Source organism: Parasteatoda tepidariorum, chromosome 3 (genome assembly GCF_982258835.1).
Source record: "Parasteatoda tepidariorum strain Cologne lab strain chromosome 3, Ptep-v5.0, whole genome shotgun sequence".
NCBI lineage: Eukaryota > Metazoa > Arthropoda > Arachnida > Araneae > Theridiidae > Parasteatoda > Parasteatoda tepidariorum.
In genome coordinates, this window is record NC_141757.1 from 10,078,688 (window position 1) to 10,100,907 (window position 22,220).

Below are 22,220 nucleotides of genomic sequence, written 5' to 3' on the forward strand. Positions count from 1 at the left end.
CAAGGAAAAAAAAATATTTTCTCATGTCAGTAACACAAATTTTTGTTTTCTGAGCATGCATCTATATTTTAGTGTGGATTTATATTTTGTTATTAAAAAAGTTTTGAAAAATAAAAAATCTTAGTTAATTTAACAGTGATAGTTTAATAATGATTTAAATTAATAGCATTGGCTTGCTAGCAGAGCCTGCATAACTCCATGTTTATGTACTTCACATTTTAGTATAGCACTTGCGTCAATAATTTACCTGAATAAATATGTTTTATTTGTCATTTTAGTAAAATACCAGTCAAGGTATGATTGAAAACATTAAAACTTGTTTAATTGTAAGAGGAAAGGTTTCGAAATGCGACTTTTATTAGGCAATCAAACTGGTTTCGGTTGGTTTTCATTCCACCATTTTTAGTAGTGGTTCGGTATATTTCGATAGAATTTTTGTTTTCTTTTTTTTTCCTCAATGATTACATTTCTTGCTTCCTACACATTGGTTTTTGATGCCTAATGTCTTACATAAATGTGACTTAAATTTTGTCAAAGATTCTAAAAAATATATATTACGCGTGCAGTTATTATAGAACACTCTGTTTAACACGCATCAGAAACGGCGCCATTATTGTTGGTGGAAAAAAATTGTGGAAAAATGTTTGCGCACATATCTCTAAACTATTTCATGTAATCTGCACGTGGCAAAATTAACAATGGGATAGAACTGAAATTTTTAATTAAAACCTGAGGGCAAGTGATGCGCTTGGCTCAATCCGATTTCAAAACCTATAAGAAAAGGGAAAAAATTGCTTTAAAATTAAGAAATATATAAGAATAAGATTTTTTCTTTCTTTTTTTAACTTTTTCTTCTAAATTTCAGTTTAAAGAATTTTTTTTTTACATTTTATTCGTAGTAAAAGTTAATCAGTTTCAACTTCACACGTAGTTTTTTCCTTTAATTCAACAGTACGAGTACGAGCATTCATCCTAGGCAATTTTAGCCCCGTGAGCTTCTATTGTTTACTAATAAAAATAATTAATATTAAGCAATTTTGAGATTGTCCGGAATAATTGTGTGGCGAAGAACATTTTCATAGTTTACAAGAACAAAGCCATTTTCATTTATATATTCCATTGAGCCATTATACAGATATATATATGGGTCATTCTCACGAAAACTGTCATTTTTCAGTTCATAAAATCCCAAAAAAGTAAAGTGAATAAAAAGCTCTGAAACTTTTTATATTAATAGAAATATGTAATGGCATTATAAAGAAAGTATATATCCTATAAATTATACTTGATATTGAAATTAATTAATTTTTTAAATAATTAATTTATAATTAATTAATTTATAATAATTAATAATTAATTAATTAATTTGATAAATAAATTAATTTAATAAATTTATTTATTAGTTTTTTATTTTATTTTTCAAATTAATTAATAAGTAAATTAATTATTTTCACTATTTAAAAAGTGAGGGAATGATATTTTATTTTAATACATATTTTTATCTAAGTTACATCTACCTAAAGTTTGAAAATGATAACATACTAAGTATATCTCATATTTATTATAATTTAGTCTTATATATTTAATAGTTTTTACAGGTTTGGGAAATAAAATTGGCTGGCACGATTGAACAAAAAAAAAAATTGATAATATACTCATCTTGAATCATTCCCTCACTTCAGCGTCATTCCCTCACTTTTTACACTAGTGAGGGAATGACGAATTCAATAAAATTTAAAAATAACAGTTAGGCCTAATTAATTTCTGAAGTCAATCACATACAATTATATTCATACAAGAAAGCAACATATAATTATCCACTTTCTCGATGAAGTTGTATTTTATTTTACTCTATAAAATGACATGAGGGAATGATAAATGTAAAAAATTTTACCTGGTTTGATTCATTCAAATTTATTCCACAGCAAAGCTTCTTTAAGTTGAAGATGGAAACATACTGCAATTTTGTTCTATGATGCCAGTTGTTAACTTCTGAAGTTTTTATTAAAATAATTTTATTCTAAGAAGATTGCAGGTGATAAGAACATTGTTGTGAGGGAATGACGCGAAACACTGGGGACAAAGTTTAAAATAGTGCTATGTTAATATTTTTATCAGAAATTAAATATAAAATTGATTTTCTGAATTCTATATTTCAGTATTCTGAAATAAAAAACACGAATTTGTAAAAAAAAAAATTTTATTACAGAAACAATTTTTTTCTTTTTTCAAATCAGCAGTGGGGACAAGTGAGGGAATGACATATTGGTATATTTTAATTACCTAAAATAAATAAAAAATAAAAATTAATAATCTTATTTTTATTCCTTTGTTAGCTTGCATTCCGAAGGACACTTTCCCCGAATTTTTTTTTTCGTAAGCTGTAAAACAAACATTAAATATACTGGGGACATGAAAATGACTGTTTTTGTGAGAATGACTCATATATAGCTCAATAAAGACAAAATGAAAAGTGAGAAAAACGAAGAAAATTAATAAGCTTTATTAACTGCGCATAAACTGCAAGTATATAGAACTCATCAAACAAGTTAAATAATTGAGAAAATATGGAAAATAATAAAGAATAATGACAAGAGAAGAAAAATTATTAAAATAAAATTATTTTTTAAAATACATTTTAAAGAAATTTTATCTAAAAAAAAATATTATTACAAATCCGGAAAACAAAATAAAGAAAATAAAATCGTATGAGCTTTTGAAGAGATTATTTTTTTACTTTATTTCGTTTTCCGGATTTTAATAAATTTTTTTAGGTAGATTTTTTAATATTTTAAAAAATAATTTTATTTTATTTTAATGATTTTTCTTTTCTTGTCATCATTCCTTATTATTATACTTTATTATTATCATTATTCTTTATCATTATACTTTGAAAAGGTAAGAATTTTTAACCCAAGTATCACAAAAACGCACCCAAAAAGAAGTCATGATTCAACAACATGCGTTCAAGACGAAATTTCATTGCTGTTTAAAAAAACACTGAAAGACAAGGGGGGGGGGGAAATCGCATCTACATTAATAGTTGCAACCCAAAAGAATAATTTGTAGTACCTTTTCTCTAATCTGTTGTCACAGCGGGCGGTCTACATTTTAAAAGCGAACATGATATCAAGTTACTTTAGTCAGGGAGGGAGAATTTTTTCTTCCAAGTGTGATTGACGCGACATGTCAAACAACAAGCCTTGACACATACCAGATCCCACAAACACGTGACCAGCGGAATGTCTCTGCATCCTTTTCTTCTCCGAAACACAAGAATTTTTTTTTTCTCCAGACACTTCACATATGAGAACACTAAAGCATCTCGTTTTTAATCCTTAAAAAATGATGCATTTCTTAACCAAAAAGCAGTGTTTCTTCTTCATGATGGGTGTTTCGTTCTATCGAATGGATTTCGCCATCGGTACGAGTCTAATGAAAAGAATACGCGAGAGACAAAACGAAAACAACCCTTTGAACAGGGACACAGAAAACTGGATGCACGTTCCCCTAAGCATTCAAGACGTCCTCATATCGATAGACGACAAGCTCAGAGGTTTGGATACTTTTAGCCATACTTTGAAATTAGCCAGGCTAGATTTCTCCCTCGATCAGCTGGTCAGGAGAATGGAAAACGTCGAATCTAAATTGGGAAGACTCGAGACCAAATTCGATCTTCGAATGGAAAAAGTGGAGGAGATCGTGGTCAGCAAGGACATAAAGGAAGAATTTTCCAACGAGCACCTTTCCCGCAAGCTGGAAACTTTGAACGACAAGATAAACAACAAGGCGGCTTATCTCGATGCCAAACTGGACATAAAGTTGGAAAGAATAATGAGTAAATTGGAACTTCTTGAACGAGACTTGCATAACTCGGTGGATGATGTTCTCGAACGTTTAGTGAAGGGCGAAGAAAAGTGTAGGTTCGCAGAGATCGAAATAACGAAACAAGAAAAGAAACTCGAAATAATCGTAGCCGATATGCACGAGATCAAGGCGTTCGTGAAAGGCGATCTGGCAAACACGGTCGCTCAGAACTTTGCCTCCCTAAGTTCAGAAGTCAACAGCGTTAAAACTTTCATGCAAGTCAAAGAAAACACGAGTGAAAAAGCTTGGACAGACATTCAGACGAGCATGTCCGGTACGAGGGAGCGTCTTCTCCTACTCCTGCAGGACAGTAGCAATAAAATCGACAATCTCTCAGCCACTTTCAATCAAGGCGATAGAAGCAGAAGTGCTCCAGTTTTAGATTTGTGCGGCACAAGCGAACAGATTGAAAATCTCACGTCAAAGTTAGAGAAGGCACTCACCATAGGCGAAACCAAATTCAAAGAACTGGATGCAGACGTCGAACAGTATACGAAGAAAGTGATTAATGGAATACAGGAGCTGTGGAAGACATCAGACGAATTGAAAGTAGACTTGTCACAAACACTGGAGCAGGGAAGTAAAACTAGAGAAATGGTGCGCAGAGAATTTCAGCGATTGCACGAACAGATTGAACCCAAGCTGGAACCTAAATTGTCCGACATCGATAAAAGGGTGGTGGAGCTGAGTGCCACTGTGGATAACAGCTTCGCCACACTCCTAGTGGCGCAGAACACTTTCATAGATTCCTGCAAGCGAATTCAGCAAGAAGAGTTGCACGTCTACGACATTCTTCAACAGATTGTGTACGAGATGAGGAACCGATCCGTTTCGGACATCCACAGAATCAGTTCCGAGTTCCAGAAGCAGAGTTCTCAAATAAACAAATCGATATCTCACGTCTTGGCGGCTGTTTGGATGACAGGAAACATGACGACGAGCATTCTGAATGATCTGGTCAAGAAGGGTGAAGAGAGCATCAATTGGAACAAATTGTGCGTTGTGGGAGACGTGGTGAAAAATTATTCAACGCAAGTGCAAGAAGATTCAATGTACGAATCTGTTAATGATTCCAACCTTAATTTAAATGAATACGAAGATTACCAACTATCCAGGTAAATAAGAAGCTTCATCTTAGTTACTTTATCAGGTCTAGTTTTACTGCAATAAGTAAAAAAATAAAATAAAATATTATAAGCAAACCAAGCCCAAAGTAAATATTTAGCCTAATATATATACATAAACAATTTACTCTAGATTAGTATCACAGACCTCGCAAAATACGTAAACACCTATACAGTGTGCGTAGTCAGATTTTTCAACAAAAATAATCACCTTTTAAGTACTTTTTAAGCACTCAAAAATATTTTTAAACATTTTCCAAAAAAAATCACAATTAGGATCTGTAAGGTAATAAAAATATTTTTTTTATTATTAAAGTTATTCATAAACATAAAATCAATAAAATTCAAAACCATTTTCAAAAATCTTACGTAATTATAATAAAATAACTAGTTTCTGATAAATGTTGTTGAGAAAATTGTGAAAGAAAGCATTTTTTTGTAATTTATGACAACAAACGACACGGTAAAATAAATAAATAAATAAATCTCTTTTTAAAAGATAGAAAATTAAGCACTTTCTACAAACCCCGAATTAAAAAAGGTACTATTAAGGGCCTTTAAAAAACGTAAATAAAAAATAAGCATCTTTAAGCACTTTTAAAAAATGCTACGCACCCTGCTATAGTGAAAGAGAATAAGTAACTTCCATAGATTGTTCCCGCAAATCCTATGCATGTTTATTTTATAAATCTAGGGTTAAGTATATTTTTTGGACTCTCTTATAGAATGTATTTAAACTATAAATAAAAATTATATTATTATTTATTTCATGGGACTAAAATCTACCTGTCTTTCATTCTTTCCCCTGTCCCCACTGATGAAGCAATAAATTTATTGATTCGTTTATTTCATTTCAAAAATATTTAGAATTATAATATTTAAAATATTTATAATTGTAAATAAATTATAATATTTACCATTGTAAATAATTATAATATTTAAAATATTAAAAATAAATTAATTTTAGAATTAAGTTCAGTAAACAATCTTATACAACATTTTTGTAAAAGGAAAAAAAAATACAACAGCATTATTTTGAAGTTTATCCCTAGTATGTTGCATAATTCCATAGAATTGTCATGTGACTAAAATCTACCTGTCCTTCATTCTCTCCCCTGTCCCCACTGATGAAGCAATGAATTTATTGATTCGTATATTTCATTTCAAAAATATTTAGAATTATAATATTTAAAATATTTATAATTGTAAATAAATTATAATATTTATAATATTTACCATTGTAAATAATTATAATATTTAAAATATTAAAAATAAATTAATTTTAGAATTAAGTTCAGTAAACAATCTTATACAACATTTTTGTAAAAGGAGAAAAAAAAAGCAACAGCATTATTTTGAAGTTTATCCCTAGTATGTTGCATAATTCCATAGAATTTTGTCATGTGACTAAAATCAAAGAATGTCCACTGATGAGGCAATAAATTTATTGATTTATGTATTTCATTTTAAAAATATTTAGAATAATAATATTTAAAATATTAATAATTCATTTTACAATAAAATTCAAAAAATCAATCATATACTACATTTTTGTAAAAAAAAAAAAAAATGCCACAGCATTATTTTGAAGTTTATCCCTAGTATGTTGCATTATCTGATCTCCCCCTCCCCTTCATAATCATATATCAACTCTGTTAAAACACTGTTGATAAAAATCATTTAATAATTTAGAACTAGTAACATATTACATAATATTTCCATCGCCTATGGAATCCATTAGATTAGGTCACATTTTCCCCCTAATTCTTTCATTTATGCCGTGTTTGTTGATTTAAATCAACAGATTTGTTTTGTTTTAAATCATTGACTGACATTAAATGACTTTTTTTTTAAAAAAAGGAATAAATAATTATTTGATTCGAATTGGCAATGAAATTTAATATGAAGTTATTTAATTTTTTTAATGGTTTTCATGGTTTTGAAATTATTTGTAAATATTAAGTCCCTGGACAAATTAGACTCACTATAAGATTCTATGTAAAATCTTAATTACCAGGTGATACTATACAGCTTTATTGTTTTTATTAAGAACAAAGCAAAGCAAGTTTTTTTTCTACATATATTAATACAACTGCAAAAAGTATGAATATAAATTGTATTAAGGGGATAAAAAAAAAATTATTGTAATGAATGTAATGTAATGTTTTTCAAAATATTTAAATTTTTTTAATTTTTGGTCACGAATAAGATTTACAACAAATGTTACTTGAAATGAATTTAACAAACGAATTTTTTTTTTTTGAAAAGGGATTTTTTTTTTATGAACATTTAATGAAAATTTAAATTTTATTATCTTTAATGAACACATACTTGCGGAATTTAAAGTATTTGTTCTAAACGTTGTTCGATGCCAAATTTTTATTTTATGAATGTAAATTAAAATTTTATTATATTTATGTAAAATTAAAATTGTATTATATTTATTGAATGTAAACATATACTTTTGGAATCATTTAAAGTATTTGTTCTAAACGTTATTCGTGGCCAAAATTTTATAGCATCAAAATTATATTTAAATATCTGTAGAGCAAGGCACTTTTTTTTTAATTAAATGTAATAAAATGCATACTTTAATTAATATTTTTATCATTCTTTTAATATTTTCATTTGAAACTTGGTACATGAGTTGTATTGTATATGCATAGTATAGCTGACACACCAAAAGAGAAGTCTCTAGCATTCAAATAAATAAATAAATAAAAAGAAACATCAATTAAAAGGAAAGTATCATGATTTGTTCAAAGGATAAATTCAAATTGCCTTTTAAATGGTGCATAGCAGCCAACATGGATTGGAAAAAATAACGTAAATTTCATGAAATAACGTAAATTTCATGAGAATTGATCATAATAATAATGTACTAAATATTTCACACATACAGAATTGCAGGGATTTTTTTAGTTCTCGAAATAGAAAAACTGCAATCTTTCCAGTTACGATTGACATCAAACATACTTGAAATGTTATTTATTATGTTTACCCATAATTTCAAATGTTAAAATCGGCATTTAATTCACCAAGCAAGCAGTAATCTGTACAAAAATTCAATTTCAATAGGGATTTTTTTAGGAAACTTACAAAATTTTAGGGAATTTTCTAAAATGTGCAAAAACCAGGAGAATTTTAATTAAACCGGTAAACCAGAAGAAACTGGCAAAATCTAGTAGAGTTGGCAGCTATGATAATGTTATTTTTTAACAAATGGTAAGTTATTGAATGTAGAAAGTGTAGCAAACTGCAGTTGAGGCAACATAAATTATGTCATCGCAATAGATCTGAGATAAATTTTGTGTTTTTTTTTCTTTTAATTTTCACCTGTTTTTCGGTAGATATTTAATGATGATAGATTTTGTTTTCAATAAATTTGAATCATTTGCATAGATATATGAGTATAAAACAATTTCTAATGCAGTATTATTATTTGTTACGATTTATTTTTAATAATATTTATAAAATTAAACAAACTATAAACTAAAATTCTAAAGGCTTTAAAAAAAAATTTTTTTTTTTTTACTTAAATCAAATTAATCGGCTTAATCGAAATTTTACTTATTTTTAAATTAAAAAATAATCGCGAATCGTAATCGTAAGATTTTTTTAAGTCAGAATATATTTGTCTAAAATTGTTCTCAAAATTGAATTTCACTTAACTACTTATTTTAAGTTTTATAATAACTTTTTCATTCTCTCGCTAATAATGAGGAAATGATTCTTGAGTATTAAAAGTACTACACAGATAATTTTTTTTCTTCCCAACTTAATGTATTTTTTTCTTTAGTTTTACAATTCGAACGAAAATCAAGTATCAATTTCTTTATTTTGTTTCAGTGGTTAAAATTTGCACGCAGAACGTATGACACGTTTTGAATTTGGAATTCATTTTTTGATTTGTTTAATGTATAGGTGGACAACCAACGGCCCGCTAACTCTCGATGTGCGGCCCGCGGAAAGAACTCAAACAAAATGAAAAAAAAAAAGTTAATTCAATTTTATTTTTTTGAAAACTAAAAAATACTTGGAAATTTGAAATTGCACATTTAAGTTTTTAATGTACCCAATGTTTTTTTTTCTTTTCTTTTTCTCCCCCGATGGTTAACGCTAAGGATTTACGCATAGTTTTGAAAATCCCAATATTTTTAATACGACATTATTATGATACACGAATTTCGAATGTTAGTTATCACGTTTGATGGTCTTCGTGTGTGCTGATTTCGTAAATCCAATGAATTTTTGGTAGCTATTGCTACCCATTTACACATAGTTTCTGAAATCGCGATTTTCTTTAAATATGTTTTAACATCTCGAAAGTTATTGAACGCTTTATTTGCGCTAATTCTCTCCGCGTGGTTTTTAAACATTTCGATATTTTTAGCACAATATTATTATGAATCGCTCATTTAGATAACCATTTTTCAACGTGATTCATCGATGCCGATATTATCGCAAATCAATTTTAAAAATCAATTATCGCAAAATATTTATCAATCGTTATTTTGGTAATTATTGCTACACATTTCTACAAGGTTTTTAAAGTTTCGATATTTCTTATACTCTATTGCGACAATTTCGAATCCTGCATTTAAGTACATCAGTTTTTGACGCGCTTTATTTATGCCGATTTCATCGTAAATATAAAGGGATTTTAATAGTTTTTTTCGGTAGTTAATATTACGCTTTTCCCCGCGATTTGAAAAATCCATCGTAATTCGTAAAGCAAATTTATTATACAAAATGCAGAAAAAATTTATCAACAAAATATTAACAAAGATATTTTATTTTATCACCGACGTTGAAGAGCTGACCCAATTTTTGAGTTTACGACTACTAATAACAAGGTTAACCCCGTCCCGTCCCCGTAAGGGGGCACTCCGAAAGTTCGAAGTGAGCGTAACAGTTCAATTACATGAGCAAACATATTCAAAATTTCAAATTAGAGTTTTAACAAATAAGTAGAATATTAAATATGAAATCCAGAAAACAGTGCTACTTAGAAATAAACTAAATGCAAACAAACATTACAAAGAAAATAAACAGTAACAATCAGAAGAGATATTGATGTCGCATCTTCAGTGGGGTGCAAAGTTAATAAAAGGAAACAATTTCACATGGAAAATATAGGATGTTTGTAACTCAGAATAATTACAGCTGGCACAAAAGTACTAAAGGTATCAAATTCCAGGATTTTTTTTTAAACAAAAAAGACATATATATATATATATATATATATATATATATATATATATATATATATATATATATATATATATATATATATATAAACTCTAGGAACTCAAGGGATTAAAATTTTCAAAATGAGGAATCACCTAGGGACAGAGATAGACAAAAGCATGAAACTAAAGCACAAAAAACATTTTAAGAGAAAAGTCAAGTAAAAATCAAACCATAACAGGTAAATCAATAAGCCGTGATTTAAAGTGTATCTTTCCTAACAATAGGCAGCAAAAGGCCATCAGGATTCAGGGAGGTGCCTTGTTACTAAACAATCTTCTTATTTCCTCAATTCCCTTTTTTATTTTAGGGTTTGACCAATGCTGCTTTATAAACTCATAGGTGGTTTTTGAATGAAAAAATTTCTCTCTAATGTGCTTAAAATTAGCAAACTGGATTAATATATGTTCCCAATCCTCAACAAGCTGACAGGTACTACACAGCTGAGCTCCCCCCCCCCCCAAAAAAAAAACCTGGTCTGATGTTGTCCCTGACAGCCGTGTTTACGACTACTAATGTTCAACTACGTAGCCTTGTAACTTTGAACCAAATCCAGAAGACAATTGAGAAATTGCCAGGAGAAATTTGCCTTCGTGGAGGACTTTTTGATGAAACTAACCAGCATTTGCGTTACATGGTGAGGAAGACCACGAGAACCTAAAATGTCTCCTTATTATGTAACATGTTCCGTATTCCTAAATTTAAATACAGTAAGTTTAAATATTTGTATTAATTTGTTTAATTTGAATTTCCTTAAAAGCTAAGTTATTGCAGTTATATTATTGTTAAGTTATTGTTGCAGTTATGTTATAAAAGTTAAGTTATTGCAGTTATATTAATTTTTTTAAAATACCAAGACAAATTGCCTCTAGCTTATACACTTTAACTAAAAATCAAGAATTTTTTTTTTCTAAAGTTATATCAAATAGGCACATGGAAAAGCGCACCGTATAGAAAACTTAAAAGTTTTTTCAAAGGGGCGTTGATAAACTTCGTCTTGCAAAATGGGCGATGGGACAAAAAAAGGTTTAGAAACTATGATTTATGTTGTATCTTCTGATGTGATTTTCAAATTAATGCCATTGCAAGTTTAATAATAAATCTTACTTAAATATAACAATGTTTCTTAAATTTATTTTTAGTGAGCTTTTTCTGAAAACTTCTCAAATATCATTTTAGTATTTAATTGTATATCCTAATATCCCTAAATTCTTTTACTAAAAAAGATTGGTTTATTTATGAACTTATATTCCCTCCAAACCCCAGTTTATTTGAAAGTTATTGCTATTTAAAGTATTTTTAGTGGATAAATTTTCCCACTTTTTTTCCCTTACATTTTGTTTTGTTGCCCAAAAATAAATTGACTTCGTAATTATGTAGAAAAATGTAAAGAATACTATGGAATAAAAAACTTAACTTTTGTTAATTCGTTCGAGAATTATTAACTGTTAAAACTTGTATTAAGAAATATTATGTGAACCACTTAGCGAGTCAAGAAACAGGAATTATAGAGGTGCTGAAAGAATCATTCCCAATTATATAATAAAAGGTTTTTATAACCCTTATAAAAGGTTTTTTTTTTTTATGCATTCGCATTTCAATTTGCTCAAAATACTACCACATACTACAGAATATTACCACTTTATGCGCTTTTTTTGCAATTTCTTTTACTGATATTTGCATTAGATAATTCCTATTTATTCATTCCGTTTTCTCTCTAGTAATCTTTATTTTACACGCTCGCATTTGCCGTCGAAAGTACCAAAAAAAAAATTTTTTTTTCAAATTTTAACATTTTAATAAAACACTCAAGATTTCAAGTTAATATTTTAATCAAAATTTAAAATATAAATGGCTCAAAAGCAGGCGTTTTGGACATGACACGTGGGTTTTACTGTCCTAAACTGTATTAAATTCCAAAACAATTAACATTGGTAAAAGGCAAAAATTCTATGTGTTCTATAAAATTCTTCTAAATTTCTAAAAATTCTAATTCTTCATATATTAATAAATACTTGATATTTTTTATACAATCTTGATTTAACTTATTAAAAGAAAATAATATAATATAATAAGAAAAGATTTATAACTTTTGAAACTCCATAATTCATTGAACAACAAAAGTAAATATCTTATTCCTTAGATATGAATAAATATGTTTTTAAAACTGATAAATTATGTTTTTGCATAAGGATAAATAAATGTAATATTAAAAAATAATAATTAACCTTTTTAATAAAACAAAATCTGATATTCTTCTTGTTCAAAAATTAACCTTTTGTTTTTCACAATATTTTTTTAAATCGGGACATAATTTAAATAAGAGGATTTTGGACAGTTTAAGACAGAGAAGTTTTGGACAGGAAGGTTTAAACCATGGCTTTAACCGTGGATTAATCCATTCTGTCCTAAACCTTGCAAACTCTGCTCAAAAGAAATTAAAACTAGGTATTTCTAATTTTAACAGTTACATGATAGAAAGTTACATTTATAAATTTTAATAAGTAAAATTAAATATTAACAAAATGTGCTAAAGGAGTAAAAGTTTTTTAAAAACAAAAGATAAAACAAAAGATTTAAGAAGAGACAAAACTATTATGATTGAGATATAAGTACAGGGGTTGGAAAGTGTAAGGACAGTGTAATGAGCCTCCTAGTAGTTAAAAAAAAAGTCGTTGTTTTATTGGAATTTCTTTAAAAACTATAGTTATATTGATTTCTTAAAAATTGCTCACAAATTACACCAAGTTTAAGGGATACTTATATGGGAATATTGAAGAACAACCATAACTCGTTTACTTGAGGCTGTTTTTCGAAGACTCTGCAGTCACACGAACTGATGCTTTCTTGCGAATAGTATGCTATTTTCTTAGCTGAAGTTAGTTTGCAACAGTTACTCATGATTGTTAGGTCAAATTTAGTCAGCGCCCTCTATGTTTTTTTCTGAAAATGGAACAAAACATTGAAATGGAGAAAAGACACAGTTTTAAGAAAAGGAAAAACATCTGAAGTCCAATTTTTTTTTTTTTTAATATTTACATTTTTACTTCAATGCTGTATTATCTGGGCCCTGAAAAATTTGCAAAAAATGGGATTAAGGCATTGATTTTGATAATTTTCTTCCAAGTGGATATATGGCACCAAATCGGTGATTTTAAAAAAATTTAATAACTTTTAAAATATTTCAGTTATTTGTCCCATCTAAAGCCCAGATAATTCTTTACAGCAAGATTATGTCTATAGTTTAAAATCATTGCATTGCTTCAAACTTAAAGGAATGAAACTGTGGCTTTTTTATTTTCCTTGAAGAAAGAGCTTCAAAAAACTTTACAATAACTCGTTTACTTGAGGCTGTTTTTCGAAGACTCTGCAGTCACACGAACTGATGCTTTCTTGCGAATAGTATGCTATTTTCTTAGCTGAAGTTAGTTTGCAACAGTTACTCATGATTGTTAGGTCAAATTTAGTCAGCGCCCTCTATGTTTTTTTCTGAAAATGGAACAAAACATTGAAATGGAGAAAAGACACAGTTTTAAGAAAAGGAAAAACATCTGAAGTCCAATTTTTTTTTTTTTTAATATTTACATTTTTACTTCAATGCTGTATTATCTGGGCCCTGAAAAATTTGCAAAAAATGGGATTAAGGCATTGATTTTGATAATTTTCTTCCAAGTGGATATATGGCACCAAATCGGTGATTTTAAAAAAATTTAATAACTTTTAAAATATTTCAGTTATTTGTCCCATCTAAAGCCCAGATAATTCTTTACAGCAAGATTATATCTATAGTTTAAAATCATTGCATTGCTTCAAACTTAAAGGAATGAAACTGTGGCTTTTTTATTTTCCTTGAAGAAAGAGCTTCAAAAAACTTTGTTAAATGTATTAAGCACCATTTAACTTTGCTAGCATACCTAATATAATCTATATGCTGAAAGTAGACATAACTATAAGAAAAACCTGACTATAAAAAAATTTAACTTATACACTATCTACCAAATGGTATTTGGACACCTAGACAAATGACTGTATCTGCGGTCCTGAGATGTGTCACGCCTACCACCAGTATACATCGTGTCGGTCTCCATTCATGGTAAGCTCAACGCTGATGCCTACTGCACTATTTTGGATGACAATGTGCTTCCTACGTTGTGACAGTTTTACAGGGTGGACCCCTATTAGTTCCTGGACGACAATGCCAGCTGTTATGTTGCAAGGGTCACCAAGGCTTGGTATGATGCCAATGGGGTCAATCAAATGAACTGGCCTGCCCAGAGCCCAGACCTGAACCATATCAAAAACCTCTGGGATGAGTTGGATTGCCGATTTAAGGGGTGTACCCCGTCCAAAATTGGTGAAAGAACTTTTATGTCTTCTCCAAGTCAAGTGGAAGAAAATACCACTAGCCGTCACACAAGGAAGTGTGGAAAGTATGCCCCGGAGGGTTCACGCTGTAATTGTCTCTCGCGGAGGATGTACCAACTATTGAATAGGAATAAAGTTTGCTTTTCTTTTCAATCACACGCGTTCAAATACTTATTGGTAGATAGTGTGGAATATTTATATTTGTTTATATTCCAAGCTTTTAAATAGCAATACTTTTAATGTCCAAAATACAGAAAGATCTACACATATCTACATTTCTCCTATAAAAAAAAACATCTTTCAAGTATTTTCGAAGCACCTTAAAAAAATCACATTTCTAAAAAATCATAGAATATGCACACACAGTTAAATATTCTCTAAAATGTTTTGTTTTTCTTTTTTTAATTTCTCACAAAATGCAGTAAAGTTACATGTGTGGTTAAAAGAATCCTTTTAACTGAATCCAGCTCAGTTAACAAGAATGGGGACCTGTGAGTAATTCATCTGCTGTATAAAATTATTGTGACTTTTGTAACATACAGACGACAATGATAAGCTGAAATGAATAGTGGTTGAATGAACAGTAGTAAAAATGTAGAACAGAACAGTAAGAAAATCATGCTTTTTGTGTAACTCATAACTTTTTGTGAATCACAGAAAATTGGGCCCTTTTTACAAAACTCCAATGGAAAAAGCACCTTAAAGGGCTTTAAAAAAGAAAATTAAAAATAAGCACCTTTTTAAAATGCTCTGTATCCTGTATACAAAAAGATTAAATTATTAAGGATTGACTTCCTTCACTAACTTGCTAATTACCAATTTACACAAAAATTCCACTTAATGCAGATTAAGTAATCATTAATTATATTTAATTTATTTTACCTATTGTTGTGTTGAAACACAAATTTACCAAACAAAACAAGTAGGAAAGAAACTAACTAAAAAGTGACAAAAAGAAAATACAATTAATGTAGTTAAAATACTATCATTTTAGGATGATTTCCATATTCAAAATAATCACTAGGTTTTTTAAATATCAACTCGGTCAAATAATTATTCTCAAATCGAGTTTTAAAATACGACTTTTCTTCTTGGGAGCTACTAGACGTATTTTTCAAGAACTTTGAATTGTGCAACATAATTAAATTTTCTAATGATGCAAAAAAAATGTATGCTTTACAATTCAAATTTTTTAAAACTATTATTACAATATTAAATAACAGTAAATAATTGGGAAAATTTATGTAACATGAACTGTCGCAAAATAATTGCCAAGTCTTCACAATTTCCTGGCAGCAGCACGCAAGAAACTTAAAACATCACAGAAATTGGCCAAACTCGAAAGGTATAGCTCATAGCCATTCCTGAGCAAACATCTACAAGCTTTTTTGAAAAACATTTAATAGTTTAAAATCCATTTTGCACCTTGGCGATTGAAGTTGGCGTGACAGATCACGATATGAAAATAGTAGTCCCAAATAATTATTAAAAATAATTTTTACAAAGTATTTTCTTTGATTAAATAAATTTTAGCATTGTGGGCAAAAATTTTGCAATTTGTTTTGAGTTCTCGAGATAGGATGAAATACGTAAAAAGTAAAATTAACATTAGTGTTTAAAACTTGGATTGTTCACCTGGCCCAAGCTATTGGGACCATATTTCGCAGTAGCAGCTATATATAAAGATATGTTTATTTCCAGACAATACGTCTTTGTGTCTGATTTCATAACTTAAAATACCATCTACACTTATTAAATAGTATTATTGAAGCCAGCTTTCGAACCATCAAGTGCTGGAATGTGAAGATCCAATCATCAAATCAAAAATTATTCAGAGAGGTATTTTTTTTATTTTTTGTGCATTGTGAGTAAAATTATGTGTAAGGAATGGAACAAAGAGAATGCATATTAGCAAAATGATCTTTAAAAGAAAAAAATGAAATAAAATAAGCATCCATACAATGTTTAAGGTTGAAACATTCGACCTACCTCAATTTTAATGCTGTTTTCAAATACAACTTGGCATTTATGAGTTAATTGGGCGAAAGCTGTACTAAGAGCAGTTAGTTTTTGTCGAGCTGCATAAACTATATCCCCTTGATCTTCGTCAACCTCGCCAATCAGCATATCTAAATCAACAAATGATTTATCAAACTCTGATTCCAGTAAATCTAACCACTGAATACCAGTCGCTCCTATAGCCATAGTGGTAAGGTATATTTTAATCCCTTTTTCTGCGTAAAATTCTATACTTCAGTGTAAAAAAAAAACATTTACATTACTTTAATAGAGCATCCGAAGAAATATTTACAAATGCAGAAAGTTCAGCTTCAGCAGACAACAAACAATTAGTCTCGATTTCTTTTACGATTACAATTAAATCGATCATTATATAAGTAGAGAAATCAGCTTACAGCTTAGTGTTTTTTTTAAAAAAAGGCACAAAAGAGCTATTCTCTTTGCACAAAAAGAAATCGCGGTTCGAATTCAAAGAATGAAAAGTTTTTTAGTTTTAAAAAAGGGACTAACGAGCTATTCTCATTGCCTACAAGGAAATAGTGAATGTGATTTTAGAGACGTGAAGAGTTTTCTGCTGTTTTTTCGCATACAGTGAGAGCGAACTATAATAATAAAATAAAATAAAAATTTAGAATTCGAATGAGTTAAGAATTTCAGAGGCGAAATATTTTAATTAAAAATTCATTTTTAATAAAAGAAATCTATATTAGCAGAACTACTGTATATCATTTAAAAAAATGTGCTCATAAAATGTTTGAATTTCTAACTTCTAAACTGATCAAATGTGGCTCAAAATCGTATCATCGGATTTATATATATATATATATATATATATATATATATATATATATATATATATATATATATATATATATATATATATATATATATATATATATGAAAACATTACTGAAAAAAACTGTACTCTTGATTGAGGAGGTCACGCTAATTGCATATTTAATAAGATATAAAAGAACTGCATTTTAATTACCAAAAAAAAGGCAAATTGAAAAATTATTTTAAATATATTTAATGGAAAATTAAAATTTTAAAGTTTCATATCACTCTTATTCACGTTTAGTCTAGTTTGAAACTTAATAATTCACATGCATATTCCTTTCAATATTTCTTAATTAAAAATCCTCATTATCAATAAAATTAGATTGAAAAAATCGCCTCCGAAAGAAAATATCTACTAATTCTACTGTATAAAAATATTTTATGCTTAAATTATATTTTTTTCATTCCATAATTTTTTTAATCAGTTTGCTTAAATTATTGACTTATTTTTTTAAAAAAAAATCACAATTGATTTAAGTCAATACATTCTTAATGAAATATTGAAAGGGATGGTAGTTTCAATGCGAGTGCCTTTTATTATTTCATAGTAAAAAAAATCACTCATTAATAAACATTCTTTAAAATAATGTATTTATTAATTTTATTATATTCGAAATGCATTATATTCTACAAGTATTTTATAATCCTGAATGCAGTTTCTCAAATTTAATCTCGGCATAACATTTCTTGGACAAGTAGAAGTTTATCGCCAAGATAATGCTTAAATTTTCACGAATTGCACCCCTCACATACATGTGAATGAGACGAGAGAGCTACCAAGAAGTGCAACTAACGAGAAGCACAATCCGCATACTGTTAGAATTGAGGGGTGGGGGTACAATTGAGGTAATTACTGAGAGCAGTCCACCGCTGCCCGAAATAGTTGTTCGTTATAGCAGGTGTGGCCACTGGACTAGAACGTGGAGATAGGCCAAGGCCACTGGCGTGTCACCCGCCATCTCTTCATTTCTTTTTTAAGCCGTATTGGAGTGCGGAGGTCATATACGTTAAAGATTGGTTCTTGGGCTGGGACAGCCTGGTTGGTAGGGCACTGGGTCAATGTCGAAATGATCGTGGGCTCGATCTCCAGAGGATCAAGACTCCCCGTGTAATAAATTGTGTCTGATACACGTTAAATCTGTCGAGTCTCAAAGTCCTCCATGTTCCGATTACAAATCAATACCTCTGGAGGTACTGATCCAGGAGCTCCCTTGTCTTCTGGATTGGGATCAAAATTATAAGGATACGGAGTTGAACATTGATAGTTTCAAACTCAGAGTTGGATCAACTGTTCAACGACGGTTATAAGATATAAAAATTATAGAAAAGATTGGTTGTTGTGCACATGTGCCCATCAAATAATACTGCATGTTTATGTACCTGTATTAGACCAGTACAGACTCTTCGGGCATTTGATGATTCATTGAATGAAATACCGCGGAATGAATTTTGATAGAATAATTTTTAGTTAAAGATTCTTCAAAGGCGATTCACAAAAATTGATTTTGATTAATTACGTTTCGTATATGCGACAAACACAGTAATTGCGTGTAGTAACTGGTTTTTAAACATATAAACCAAAATGATTAATTAATGACATATATCATTTGCGTTTTTATAAAACTTATTACATTAACCAATAAGTCTGGTAAATGTTTTTCTTATAGAAAAAAATAGGGGAAGTTTTTTCTTATTATATCAGATTTTTTTTTTTTTTAATGAATCTTAGATAATTTATTTAAAATCACTGATTTCAAATCTGCAATCGGTTGCACTCTCCAAGCTACAGTTTTTCCTCCCAAAATGACCTTTTTAATTAATTTTTTTGTTGAAATGTACAAATTTAAAAACGTTATATATTACCGGGGGTTGAGTAAATGTTGCGACAAACTTGTAGGACAGTTAGGGCACATCATCACTATTAAAACTGCATAGAAGCCCATGCCTGCAAATGTCCTATGTCTCTAAGTGTACTTTTTTGTTATGAACAGTTTCTTCTGAACTGCCCCTAGCCGCATATGTTGATATTTCCAGACATGAGCTAATGTACAGTTTTAATCCTGATGATGTGCTCTAACTCCCGTTGGAGTTTATCGGAACATTTACGGAACCTCCTGTTACATATAACGTTTTTGAATTAGCACATTCGTAAGTAGGGGAGGGGGAGTGAGTAGCAATGGAGAGGGGAGTGAACTATCGAGGGTCTTATCATTTCGGATTGGTGGTGGTATCACTTTTCTTTTTCTAGAGGAGCAGGGTTTTTTTTTCCATTGGAAATAGTGTTGTTTAAGTAACAAATTCTATGTATCTTTGATGTATTTTAACTTATGCCGCACCCATTAAAAATAAAAGAGTTTTCTTTTTCTTTTCTTTTTTTTGCACGAAACCCTAAATCAATAAGTATAAGCTGTGGTTCCTTGCTTATTATGTAGTTCATATTAGGTAGTCTTATTATGTAGTTTAATTAGGTTTGAGACAAAGAACGGGAGTGAAGTACTTTGGAGACTTAATCTTTTTAAAAACAACAACAAGGTATGTAATATTAAGAAATATGATTGTTCTCGATTAGAAAAATGCCTTAATCCATTTTTTTTTTGACCAACATCATTTTCGTCAACTTCGTCTTTGTTTTTCTAAATAATTTCAATTTATTTGATGTTAATAAATAAAACATTTTTTGCCCAAAATTTAAATTTTTTGGCATTTACGTTTTAAAATATAAAAATTATGCTTCATTTAATTAAAATATAATTATCATTAAAAAATTTTGTGTTCTATTATTTCTGTGTTTTTTGAATAAAAATTACCTTTTCTCATTTTACGAATTTTACTGTAAATACATTTAATTCATAATATGAAAAAATTTAAAAATGTAACTTTTGTGTTCAATATCTGATTATTAAATAATTAATAAGTAAAAAAGCAGTCATTAAAAGAAATGTAATTTTCACTTTATTGGATTTTAAGGGATTTATCTGTATATTTTATTTTACTTATTTTTTTAAACAAAAATTATAATGTTATCAAATTTGTACAACAAATGAATGCGTTTTCTACAAATTTCGAAAGTGAAAACGAAATCTCTAAAGAATTAAATTTTTAAAATTAACATAATTTAAAACTCTTTTTTATATGCAAACATTGAATTTTGATTTCTGATTTGGTTTCTAGATATTTTTAATGATCACTATTTCAGTAGGATTTTGTAACGTTTTCCTGCACTTAAATTAAACTGTAATGCATTTTGAATAATTTTTCTAACATTTTTTTAACAAAATTTACACATACTTTTCTATCTCTTCGAAATTTACTTTAAAATCCATACTTTTTTTTGATTTGTACTTGTACTTTTACTTGTATTTTATAATAATTTAATTTTTTATTTTGTCATAGATATATATCTATATTTTTTATTTTATCAAAAAATAATTTTGAAATGTTAACTTTAAATATATATATTGAGATGCAGTTCTGGTAACGCAACCAGTCTCTGGAGATGGAAGGTTACTTCTCTTTAGATTTACGAATTGCTTTTTTCTTTTTCTGGAAAAATGAAAAATTTAATGTTTTGAAGAACAATATATGTAGCAGTTTTGTGAATTGAACATCATAATTTATAAACAACTTTCACTCCACCAATATAATGAAAAACACAATTTTTTTTTACTTTTTAGGAAAAACAAACATGAGTAGCACAAAGTCTTTAACTGTTATTGAGTCGGCATTGTCCAGAAGTATCATTTTATTTATATCTATCTAATATAATTGCAATTTTAAAATGAAAAAAAAAAAAAAAAAACTTAAGCGACCAACTCATTAAAAAAAAATCCATTTAAAGCATGCCTGTACTAGTTTCTACATTAGTCCCACGTAGAAACCTGCTTGTTTATGTAGGGCCTAATGCTGACCCCTAGCCGTGAAGCTAACCATGGGAGGCTTTCGTGGTTCTCCTCTCCCTGTAACGCAAATGAGGGTTTCCATCAAAAATTCCTCCACGAAGGCATATTTCTCCCAGTACTTGATCCAGGAGTTCCCTTGTCTTCTGGATTGGGTTTAAAATTACAAGGCTCAGCGACGGTTATAAAATTTTTAAAAAAAAACTGTACAGAACGAGGTGAACTGGATTCGAATCCCAGCGATGACTGGTCGATACGAATTCCGCATCCGGCGTGCACCGACTACAATGATGACGTAAAATATCCTCAGTGGTAGACGAGTCATGGGTTAGAGTCCCATTGTCATCAGGCTAACCGTGGGAAGTTTTCGTGGTTTTCTTCGCCATGTAGCGCTAATGCGAGCTAGTTCCGCCATAAAGCCCTCCACGAAGACAATTTTCGATTTTCTCCCCATTCTTGATCCAGGAGTTCCCTTATCTTCTGGGTTGGGTGCAAAATTACAAGGTTACGAAGTTGAACTTTAATCACCGTAAATCCAAAATATATGGTTCGATGTTTAACGACGGTTATAAAAAATAAAAAAATTATACAGAGCAAAAGTTAATATGAAAGTAGATAAAAATAAATGTCATTTATTATATACTTTTCAAGAGAAGTTGAAAGTTACTTCAGGCTCCTTTAAAAAAAGCTTCTTTTATAAGTTTCTATCAAAATATTCACAATGTGACTTTGCAACTGCACATGGATGTGTTCACCAATGTTACATATTTATGTTATCTTGCAAAGGAGATTTGACCAATTGTGAAGATAGCAGTTAGCAGCAATGTCAACCTTCAACTATGAAAAAGTACTCCAACGT

At 29.3% G+C, this 22,220-nt stretch overlaps 2 protein-coding genes across 3 annotated transcripts in view; one reads left to right on the forward strand and one right to left on the reverse strand.

Moving 5' to 3' along the window:
* Positions 1–16,986, reverse strand: part of LOC107449776 (Golgi-associated PDZ and coiled-coil motif-containing protein) — a 41,178-nt gene extending 24,192 nt beyond the window's left edge. Inside the window, exon 1 of one of the 2 annotated variants that reach the window (XM_016065420.5) lies at positions 16,596–16,986. In XM_016065420.5, the coding sequence (XP_015920906.2) occupies positions 16,596–16,811 (216 nt within the window). In that variant the 5' untranslated portion in view covers positions 16,812–16,986. Of the gene's footprint in view, positions 1–2,934; positions 3,098–16,595 lie in introns of those variants that run through there. The other variant, XM_071183936.2, reaches the window with a different exon arrangement.
* Positions 3,164–5,073, forward strand: LOC147812761 (uncharacterized). The gene has a single exon (XM_087158768.1). It carries the CDS (start codon positions 3,346–3,348, stop codon positions 4,984–4,986), a length of 1,641 nt encoding a protein of 546 aa, XP_087014894.1. The 5' UTR covers positions 3,164–3,345; the 3' UTR covers positions 4,987–5,073.
* Positions 16,987–22,220: the final 5,234 nt, after the last annotated feature.